We start from the raw sequence: 12,535 nt of genomic DNA, 5'->3' as shown, positions 1-12,535 counted from the left end.
CTTCTTATGTCGTCCATTTTATTTACTAAATTATTGATTAATTACATTTCAAGGTGAGATACAGACACAACGCGTAAATATCAATCAACTCACTCTCACCTTAATTTCAGATAAACAATTATAGTTCGTATGAATAAGGATACTCCCAAAAGAAACTATTATATGCTTGACTTTTTTGATTAATCAATTTGAGTATCGCGTTGCATTTCTCTTTCCCAGACCCTTCGGGTCCACCAACCGAAAGGGTAAAAAGCTCAGTCGCATTTGTCTTGTGTTGCTTGGGAAAACACAATCAATTTCGTACGCACGCTTAATCACTCCGAGATAAAGCTCTTCCAGAATTGCCTGAGCCTTAATTCGTTCTTCGTGCGGTCAGGTGGCGTTTCCTAATCCGTTGACAATACAATGAACTTTTCTTACTTGTTTATTCACCCGTCTATATTTGAAATCATTGTTTTACATTAACTGTATAAAGTTAATCTACTTCCATCTGAAATACTGGTTATCACTTTTAAGTTATTCTTAGCTTGTCATATCCGTTGATTTAACGACTCAACTACACTTCAAATTCGCCTGCCAATCACAAAGCATTCAGTTGCCAATATTAACATTTGAGTCATTTTCAAAATTCAAATGTCATAAATTATATTAGAATATAAACTTTGACATCTCATATACATATCTACTTATATAACCGATCAATAAGTTAGAGTTAATAGTATTCATTATCAGTGTTTATTTGCCTTTTGGTGAGTGTATACAGTGCCTGAAGACGCCGAAAGGCGAAACTCGGGTCGCAAAAAACGACTCAAATGGAATAAATAGTACAAAACTTAAATCCATTAGAATTTAAATTCAAATTCCATTAAGTACCTTCGGTCGATACTATTAATAACATATCTACTCATTAACCTATAATATACCTATATTTGTCTTGAATTATCTCTAATGCGTCAATGACATTGAGCTACTTTACGAGCTGCTTGTTGGCGAATTTACAATCTGCCTGTAAAGTCGCCCAGTGTCATCATCGAACAAGCTAACAAGCAGATTGTAAACAATCTACCGAAAAAAGTTGAAAGCCGGTCAACTTTACACGCTACACGCCGGCGTGTGGGCATACTGCGTCTGCGCAGTAGAGCGTAGTAGCGACCTCCTTGTTGGCTTCTCAGCGAATGGAAAGTTTTGTGTGTTATCATCACAATCGCAGTAGCTGAATCGCCCGCTTTTAAATTCGCCAACAAACAGCTCGTAAAGTATCTCAATGTAACTGACGCATGACGTGTTAGAAAACATGAAATCGTGTAAAGAGAGCGAGACGGGGAAACGACATAATACTCGTATTATTAAACATACAAATTTTATATTTTTTGAAAAATCGAACGAATCGTTTATTTTAATTGAAAGGAAACAAATGATACTCTCATAATTGTTTGACAGGTGCTTACAGTGCGGTGATAGCATATATTATCGTGTTTTAAACAACATTACAATAATTAATTTGTAACATATTGGCAGAAAGGTACCCATATAGTAGAAGTATAATATGGTTTCGAATAGGAAACACGACACGACAATGTCTTTTTGGAGTGGATAAATCGAAGTGAACGTGTTAAGTTGTAACCGAGTGCCGTTTCGTTAATAAATTAGTGTGTTATACAATAGATTTAAGGGTAATTATAATTGAGATATGGTATTGTACATCCACGATGACCGCGTGGATTAAGCGCCGGTCTATAATGTCGAGGGTCCCAGATTCGAATCCTGGGTCTGGCAAGTTCACATATTGTTTTTCAATTTGTGCATGAGTCAGAGTATGGTCCTAATAGGTTGAGCAAGTGGCTGACATCCATTTCTCGTAAAAATAAAATCTGTTAATACAAACCTCCACTCTGTGGAGGCCCATATGATTCTATTAGGATCGGACATGGTCAAAAGAAGAAAAGAATTGTAACCTACTGTAAACGTAGGCAACATACAAGACCAATCAAAACGATTCAACTGTTGTCAATTCACTAAATCAACCCATTCTTACCACGTCATATCCACCGCATTACGACTCACGATTAACACATCAAATCATGCAAATCCAACTACTGGCAGTCGGGAGAGCAGTCCACTTTACGATATCCGAACCGTTTCTTGTTTTTGTGACCGCTTTTATAGCGTTGTTAGCGGGAAATGTCTTAAAAGGTGTGACACGTGGGCGTCACAAATTGTGCACGTGACATCCCTCAAACTGCCCCCTTTTCCTCTTTGGTGCAGGAAGTCCCAGACCTCCGTTAAACTTTCGCGGTCTTCGTTAACTTGTAAACAAAGAGATAACATCATAGTAAAGTTATAATGTTCATATTATAAAGAATACCAAATAGCTACCTCTAGAGAGAATACGATTTATTGTTGCGAAGTTTATAAAAAGCGCAAAAAAACACTGTTATTATTGATAATGCATGCTGATTTCTTCATTACGACAGGGTTATAAAAGTGTGCACCGGGGTGGGGTGCTGCGGAATATTATTTCAGCTTTTATACTGAAAAAAAAATACGATTTGTTTTGGGGTTTGGGTGGGAAAACATGTTTTGACGAAACGCCTAATAATTAGTTCAAAAGGCGCCGTGGAGCGGAAATACAGATGACGTGAATTTCTTCGTTGAGCGATCGCGTAGAAATAGTGACAAAGCCCGAACGGCCGATATCGTGTGCTCGAGTAAGGCGCCCTTTCACGACGCCGCCTTTCGCTACATATTATGTAGATCGCGTTTCAACTTTGTTGCTGTGCTGTTATTGACAGCATACTAGGTTATGAGCTACCTATCCTAACAGGTGTTGTAAAAAAATGTTATTGTAAAATAGATCATGTATGAATAAATGCTCTATTGGAGATGTATATTCGTAATTCTCTCAAATATTTCATTCTTTCTTTTCTTCCCAGTGAACTGTAAATACACATAATACACACACAGGCTTGATGTTTGGAAAGTACTGATTGAATTTACTATTGTATTTTCAAACTTAAGATATGTCAAATTTAATGTTAATTGAACAAAGTGAATTAGGTAGGTACCTACGTTGCTAGCCAATGACGTTACCGCGGATTTATTGTACCTACCTAGTGGGTTTGCAAATGTTTATTTTTCGCACACTTTTGAACAATTAATCAATTGTGTGGATTAAGCCTTTAGTTCTACACATCTCTTGGAATTAATTATTCTTATCTCGCTAATTAAGATTTTGACATTCGCACTTCTCTGGCATCTCAACTCCTTCGCTGTCTTCTCAGGGGAGTTTATCTTGTGAAATTGGTTAGGAAGGCTGGATAACCTTATCCAAATTAATTATGAAGGTGCTGCCACGAATGCGCGATCACGTTAATAAACCCCGACATTAATTATTGTCAGAATATGTGAATCTTCGTTGTCTTTCATACATCATCCGTAATTAATTTCAATAAGTATTTTCATGCATAAACAATCGTCAGTCATATTGTTTAGTACTTTTCTACTGTCTTTGTGTAATTAATTATGTCATGATATTTAATTATATTTCTGTGGTATTGTGGTATGTGGCAGATAGGTATGTATCGTGGCGCGCTGTCCATATAGACTGTGGAAATAATAATAATTATTATTATTATTATGTAGTAGAAAATATTCCAAAATATTCATATGATACTCGTAGCATACTTACTTATCTATAAATTTAATGTAGGTACCCAGAGTAAATATTCGTCCTCACATTTTCTCTCTCTAAGTTACAATTTTCCGATGGCTCGACTCTGCAAAACCTTAAATCTTTATAGTAATCGAGTGGATCCATTTTGTTCTCTTGCCTCTTTCAAATTAAACTGCTCCAAAATCCACGATTAATTTATATCTGGACGACTGCTTTTTTGTATTTTTCATTTCTTATATTATTGCCTGTCTTCTCTAGAGATTTACTTTAATAGGTTTTTCTGTATTCTTTTTCTATTTTTCTTATGATTACTACTACTTTTTAACCATTTTCAACAACTCTCTAATTATATTCTTTAGAATATTGTACCTAATATTTGACATAATTTAATTTGATTTATTATGCTTTCTTTATCCGCCTGTTATTGGGACCATCACATATTATTTAATTCTATATTATAATTATACTTATTCTCTGTGATTGATCCTGTAGGGTGTAGGCTGACCTAAATAAAAAAAAGACGATGACTACTAACTGCCCGCTACTGCTCCCTAAATATCCGTTGTGATAAAAAAATGTTATAAGTATGTATCTTCAAATACCCGTAGTGAATTTAATATAGGTATGTACCTATATGCTTTTGAAGAGCATGCCCGATCTTAAAAAGCACCGCACATCTAATAGTAGGTAGGTATAATCATTGTTGGTAGTTACTTACATTGCATTTTCTTATCTACGTTTATAGGGGGTGATTTAAAGGGCCAAATTCTTTCAATGAAAATTCTAAATTTTACACATAATTACATGTAGGTACCTACTTATTACAAAAGAGAGTCAGCCGATTTATAATACCTATGTATGGTTATTTATATATTTCCATTCCGGATTTATCGATCATCCGCATGGGTGCTCAACGCATAACAAGAACACTGATTTGCGATCATATCCTAGTCACTCTTCTGTGAAATGGAGCAACACATTGTATTGTTTATGTTACACGCTTCTCTGATACTAAATTACAGTAAGGTACACTGGACTCGATGTATCTTTAAGTTTGGTGGAGGTTAATACTCGATACTGGATGAAATTATAATTATGGAAAACATCGAGTTTATTTAATTACTAGATAAATAATTTCCCGGTGGCAGTGGATATAAATATTTGTGTTGATGCGCTCAATAATACTATTTAGCTATTAATAATATCATTAAGCAAAACAATATGCATAAAAAAACGCGTTGATTTAAATACCAATATAGTTGGGTAGGTATCTATTTTGATAAAGCGGTGTATTTTACGTGAGTTTCATGAAGCGTGCGCGTGAAATACATATACTTGACTAAGCGATTCAGTGCACCGCGCATGAGAGGGATGTATCATGGATTTATGCGATCGCGTACATAGCAATTTTTTGCATGAAAATTAACATGCGTCATAGAGAGACAGCTTATGCGTTACAGACAGACAGATAAATCAAGACAACAGTGCAGACACCTAAGAATATCAATTCATATAGTCTTTTATATATAGGTAGGTATCGATTCAAGAAAGATGAAGAAGTTAAGTTTAATAAATATTAATAGAACATCTCTTCATATAATTTTTGACAGTAACTGTCGTAACTTGTAGATGTAGATGATGAATGAATCGCGAAGGATATAGTACTCTATTGAGTCATAAATATTAACTGCAGTCTATCAATTATTGTCTGCCGCATAGATATCGAAAAGGGCATCGCATTGATGCTTTCTCCATGGCATAATAATTTGATTGATCGATCGAGAATGGTGGCCATTCTGATGGCGCCTAACTTAAGGCCATGCATTAGTTGAGGCACGGTCTAAAAAGATCGTTGCTAGGCGATGTGCGGATTGCGGGTCGCGGGTGCAAAAGACGCCTGTCAAACGAAATATTATTTCTCATATAAATCCAGCATACGTCCATTTTATGTTCTGTTTATTATTCTATTAGTAACAATAATAATATATTCATTGACATGTTTTCTTTTTAAAGTAAATGGGTAACGTTTTTAGTCATCTTTACACGATTTTAGAATTAATTGGCCCGTCGCCATCACGCAGCAAAGTGACGTATGTCTGACTCGACGTTCTCTCAATGAATGCGAAGCGAGTACAAAATTTCGTCGCGCGTACAGTTGAAAATTATTTGGCGTTTCACTGATGCGTCACCTTAAGTGAACCCTCACAAAAATATTAGGGACATTATCCAATCCTTTTGTACTTACTACCTACAATATGTTTACAAAAGTACATAAGTACGTCACAAAAAATCCATAAATATTAATTTAAAAAAAAAAAAAAATGTTAAATATGGCCAATACTGGTTTCGTCCGATCAATAAGACATTCACCACTCACCAGTGATACAAAATAGTCTTTACAGCTATTTACTCGAACAAATTTAAATACGAAAGTTATTTATTTAGACATCTTCGCCTAGTAAAAAATAATGGCTCAACGATTTCATTTGTAAATGAATCAAAAACTACAATAACTATCTTTCTATTCAAAACATTTTTTTTTATTCGACACATTTGAAGCTAAGTATATGAAAAGGGTGTCTCGAACACATGCTATGTTTTATGCATTTTACTTACGTTTTCATTTGATTCGCATTTTGTCTGTTGAGGTGGGTTTATTATTATTTATGGCGATCTAATATTAATTAATGGTTTTAGTATTTAGTTATAATATCATTCGGCGTACATAATACTATACGTATTAAACGACATATTCATGCGAGCTACTTATATTCTGGTCCATTGTTTACATGGAGCTCAGATTTCTTTCCTTGATCTAAAAAAGTAAATGTACCTACATTTCAGCAACCCCTTTCAAATATAGATCCTAGTGATTCACATATATCAGATTCCCAGTTTAATTGAGTTCAACCGACTGCCATAATATCGGTTACCAAATAAACATTTTAACTCGATTCACGGTATTTTTAAAGTAATATGAGTCTACTTATATACCTATCCCACATGTTAGATTATGTAAGTACCTACATCATATTGTATCTAGTCGAATTTTTAATGTGCTAAAATAAAAATTCAATAACTACCTCATTACGCTTAGATGCATAGAACGTCACAATATTACATTAAATCAAATTAACGCCACTATTACATGCACAAACGAAATGAATAGTTTATATAAATTTTAAATAATTTATTAGTTACTTCGTAACATTTTTTTATAATCTTTAATGCACGAATGGATAAAGTATTCCATTAAAATATTGATTTAATATTGGAGTGACAACGCCGTTGTAGCTACTCGCATCATTGTTGCTATCATTGTGAATCGATAGATGGTTGACACACAATATTTACTGACGTTTTTTATGAAAAGGGATGTAATTATTTGTTTTTGTATTATCATTTTTCAGCCTATTTTAATCTTGTCACATCAGTGTGTTTGAGACTCAATCTTGTTTATTACACTTCCCTTACAATTAACTACATCGTAAAATAAAATGTAGGTAATGTTTTACAATGAGGCCTACTTGAATGCAGAGTGCTTCCAGTTGCATATCATATCAATGCCAGAAGAAGCTGTAACTTTGGGCTATAGGTACTATGTAGGTACCTACCTAGATCTTTATCGCAATCTTACGCAGATTCATTCATCTTAACATTCTTAACCATAGTGAATATTGCATTTTTATGACATCTTTGGCATACTACTAAAGTCAATAGAAATTTTGAAGCATTGTATCCAGAGTATGAATCCTGTTCAGTCGATTACTGTTTTTAAAGTTCGTAAACGTTGTGAGAAATCTACAAAATCGCTGAATACCAACCTATGGCTATTTCGACGACGTCCACCATTTTATGAATTTTGAACATTTGTGACGGTCGTTATTAAAGTGATTAACGGGTAATAAGCTTATAAGGATTTGTGAAATCTCATGCGTACATGATAGGAAGAAATGTTTTACTCCTTTTTATCTTTAATCAATAATTTAAATCAAGGTTGAGGTCAATAGGTTTGATAGTTATTTTTACTTAAGGTGGACAATAATTTTATTATTAGCCAAACTCATATATGCAATGTGAAACATTCAGTTTTTCCACGATGTCACTTTTTATTAAGGTCAACCAACAGCGACGACATTCACAAGTATACAATGTTGATGAATATAAAACTAGAAAAACATATAAATGAGTGATGATTTGTTCGACATAGGATGTATTATTAGTTTGGTGATTTTACAATAGAATCGGCGATATACCTATAAGTATGTTCATTACTTTTTAATGTTAATTTTAATGTTGAAATCTACTTGACTGACGATCTTGACCTGGGTGATTTGGCTGTCTGACAGTATTCTCCATGAATTGACTCCATCCCTCTCGGCATTAATAATATTACTATCATATATTTTGTTGGTAAACTTACTTGCTTAAAACAGCATTTTCCTCTGGGAAAATTATATATTATATTAACTAAATTTTCTGTGACCAGCCAAATTTATAAAATTTAATATTGTATACCTAAGAGAAAATAAGCCAGGTCACCTCACCCTATGACAAAAATGCTGCTATCTCAAAGTAGTTTTGTAGCTGGATATATGTATGCAGTGTCCTAAAATCTAATTAAAACAAGCATTAAAACAAAACGTGGGTAGTAGGTGCGTACTTACCCCTTGTCCAAAGCTACTCTAATATAATTATGTGTGTAGGAAAAATATTATTTAGGGTCGTTTCATGTTTGCTATCACTCTACGTGTGTGTTATGTGGATACTTCGCTAGAGCTGATTGCTGAAGCAGACATTTTAAATACATTTTTAAAGTATCTATCCGTCCAGTAATAAAGTAATTTGACAAAGTTAGCACTGTTATCAGTTTAATCTGTGATGTTCACTATTGTCAATTAATAATAAATATTATAAATTATAAATTAATAGTTATATGTATTGATAATTTGCCTATTCTTTCATGTCTATATTTTTTAAAAGATACTTAATTCAGTCGTGAACCGACATGAGGTTTTACGGTCTACGCACTGCCCCTAATTAAGAATGCTCGTTTTTTTATAATACTTAGTTTTTAACCCGGATTAACCCACATTCAAATTTGGTATTTGGGTAAACTACGCGTATCGAAAAATGTTAAGAACTCTTTCTAAAAATAGTAAACGTCTTCTGTTTCTGTTAGAAGGGCCAGTGGGCGTACTTTAAATTAAATAGCTATACCTACCTAAGCTATTCACAACTTATTATTACATTTTTGTGGTTAAGTTTCATAAGTATATTTTGCTTGCGTTGTGTTTAAATTGATCTGACGCTGACAGCCTAAAATATATTAATGACTTACAGTCTATCATAAGCTATCAAAAGCTTTGTAGCCTTATTTATGACAAAATGTAAGTTTTTTTCCGAACATATAAAAATTCTAAAGCATAATATTTATGAATTGGTAGTATATAATTGACTTACGGTTTCAATGAATTATTGTGACTTTAAAAAATAATACTGCATCTTTCGTTATTTGTGCAATACGCAACAAATGCACCCCTCCGAATAGTAAGCTATTACTGAAGTAATTTCAAAGTTAGATATCAAAGGTAATCTAGGACCTGGAGTTATGCCAATTGCCTTTGCAGTAACAAACGCAAGCTGCTACTCAATTATACAAGTGATCATTAAAATGGTCTGACAGCCAGCCTCTCAAAATCTAATTTAAATCCTCTTTTAAGTTCACATAAGAACCTAAGTACATACTTTTTGTTTAATAGAGATCTAAATGTAAATTCATGAAAGAAAATATACTTTGTAATATTATATTATTATCGTTTAGTTGTAGTTTGATTAACTATAAAAACATTTAAAAAATCTTATTTTCGTACATAATGTATCTTATTACTATTTCGGATATACATATATAAATAAATCAGAATCACTGAAGAAAACTTATTCTATTAGGTACTATACTGAGTTGGAGGATATGAAAGTGAAGCTAAACAAATTAATATTACTATGATTAGTGAATATTACACATATCGTCTCTTTTATTTTGACTGATCCGCTAAATAAAATTCTCGAATTCTGTTAAAGAAATCTACTATTTTATCGAGCTCGTCGCATTCAATATATGTTAGAAATGTAACAAAAGCTCTAATATTATAAATATAGGTACCTATAACTGCTTACGGAAGGGCAGATCGCATCAAGTATGGCGCGCATAGAAGGACAACTAACAATGGTCAACCGATTTATACGCAGGTACTTAATAACAATAACTAAACATCGAAGTTGATCGCCTAAGATGTTGGTTTTAGGAGCAAACATACAAAATATTAATTTTTCTATGGCTCTCAATTCAACCACACAACGTAACGTATACGAGTCGTGATCAACTGTTGTAATACAAACAGCATCATACAAATACTAAATAGTCATAGTTACATACGAAACACTTAATACACTAAAATATTTAGGTACACTTCTTCTGCTGACCTAATATCATAGCTTGGGATATGGGTGATTGTTTACTATTTAATACATGCGTATAAAACGTCAACATATATATCAAGTCAGCGTAGAGCCTGCGATATATTTAATCCCTCAAGAAAAATAAAATATATAAATAAATGCTTAGCGATAACTCGATTCGACGGTGCGATCAATGATATCAACTGGTGTGGATGATTTTAATTGACATTTTACCAGTATTATCGATTTCACTTTTTTGCACACACAAACGCGCTATACGCATGGAAGTAGGCAATATTTTAAATTTAATACTGTCAAATTGCCCTAACTCAAAATATCTAATTGTTCAACTGATTATATTACTTTTTATTCGCAATATTTAAGAATCCATCATGCTCTATTGAATATACACAATATATCGGCACAACCTCAGAAATGTACCTGTTCCAATCGGGGCGAAAACTATGCCAATTAAGCGGTGAAAAAAAATGCTAAAAATATACCACAATAAAACATAGCAAGTCAGAGCAGACGTGGAAATAGAATACATTCTTCATATCAAAATTTGACAATATATATATATATATATATAAGTAGGTATTTATTATAGGTAATGATATAATATGTATTTATGGTTTAAGAATGTTGAATTCATTATTCCAACATAATTTGTGTATTAATTTACGATACTAACGATTAAATACTTCAAATATTATATTGGTTGTTAAATAGGTATATCTACCAATCAATCTTCGTTTTTATCGGGTAATTCAGCACGTATGACATGGTCAATTTCATGAAGTATTATCGAAGTCTTTTGTTCAATTGCTAACTAAGTTATCTTTCTTCTTTTCCAGACTCATTCGTCAACAGCCAAGAATGGACTATGTCAAGATCAGTACCGGACCTTCGGCTCGGTATCGTTGGATCCTTGTCATCGGGAAAGTCCGCGCTGGTTCACAGATACCTCACAGGATCCTACATGCAGGAGGAGAGTCCAGAAGGTGGCAGGTTCAAGAAAGAGGTTATGGTTGACGGACAGAGCTACCTGCTTCTCATCAGGGATGAAGGTGGACCACCAGAAATGCAGGTAGGCATATAATAACGATGAGTTCAAATCCTGTTGCATTTGGTTACATCGTGATAAAATTCTACGTTTTTCCTACTTAGGTACCTCTGCGGTAAACTACGAAGATACCTACTAACTACTCTTTGTTTTCGTGTATTGATTTCAATGAATGCTTTGCAAAAATAAGTTGTTAGTTTAACACGATGCGCCATCATCAAACTGGCCGTATTTATATTTCGAGCATCGTCAGCGATTTCTACGGTCCCATATCTTCCGCGCAACCGTGCCGTGTCTCGGTCTATCAGTGTGCGTTGCACTTTGTTTATATAGAGCGTCATGTTTAGTTATTATCATGTAGATGATCAGTGAGCCACAGGAAAGTTGCCATAGGGGCCATGTGACCCGTTTTAGTAAAACGGTTGAAAAACATCGAATTTTCAATTAACATAATAATTATTTGAAGTACTAAAAGAACGATATCATTGGTTAATGTGCTGATATTGTTGAACGCCATCGTATTTGTATTATAACTCACGGTGGAGCAGTGAAATCCTAGTGGTCCACTGCGTACGGCACTGGATTTCTCATCCGGGGGTTCCTGTTTCAAATCACTGAAGTCAAATATATTTATGTAGTTTTCTCAAATTCTTGATGTTTATGTGATCGTTTTATTTTTACTAGGTACTACACTACTGTCATTTGGGCGTAATGGCTCATTGAAGTGTTAAAAGGAATATATGTAAAATGTACCTACTTATACTTATAATATATTGTTTGACCATGTCCGATCCTAATAAGATCATAATATGGTCATTTACAGAGAGGAAGTTTGTATAAACAGAATTTTGTTTTTACGAGAAATGGATGTTAGCCATTTGCTCAACCTAACAGGTCCATACTCTAACACAAACATAAATTGAAAAACAATATGTATATTTGCCAGACTCAGGATTCGAACCTGGGAAGCCGACGTTTAAGCCGCTCGGCCCTCGTGGATGATAATGTGTATTATATATATATTTTTTTTTTTATCTTAGAGCTTCCGTTTCTGAAGCCATGCGTAGGAATTCGATCCCGCGTCTGTTAAATATCACATATTAATTTAATCTACTTAATGTAATATACTTTATGGAGTCTTATGTGCTCCATCTAGGGGCGTAAATGATAATTAACTTTTTTATAAAACCATCAACTCGCGCATCTTTCAAGATTTTGTTACAAACATTACACATCCTCGTAAAAAAAAAACCACGACGCCAGTGTCGCATCGCAACGCACCCTTTGTGATCTTTTACACTTGTGTATGCGCTCGTCCAATCAAGCCTCGGCCACCC

At 33.9% G+C, this 12,535-nt stretch overlaps 1 protein-coding gene across 3 annotated transcripts in view; it reads left to right on the top strand.

Annotated features, from left to right (window-relative positions):
* The window catches only part of CenG1A (Centaurin gamma 1A), a 476,859-nt gene that overhangs the window by 394,610 nt on the left and 69,714 nt on the right, over positions 1-12,535 (top strand). For all 3 annotated transcript variants that reach the window (XM_085953524.1, XM_085953529.1, XM_085953533.1), the window contains one exon: positions 10,990-11,222. In XM_085953524.1, coding sequence (XP_085809650.1) covers positions 10,990-11,222 — 233 coding nt within the window. The remainder of the gene's footprint in view (positions 1-10,989; positions 11,223-12,535) is intronic.

This window comes from Rhyacophila brunnea, unplaced genomic scaffold (genome assembly GCF_057557595.1).
Source record: "Rhyacophila brunnea isolate RB1 unplaced genomic scaffold, BYU_Rbru_1.0 scaffold_10, whole genome shotgun sequence".
Taxonomy (NCBI): Eukaryota; Metazoa; Arthropoda; class Insecta; order Trichoptera; family Rhyacophilidae; genus Rhyacophila; species Rhyacophila brunnea.
This window is presented reverse-complemented; position numbering and strand designations above follow the sequence as displayed.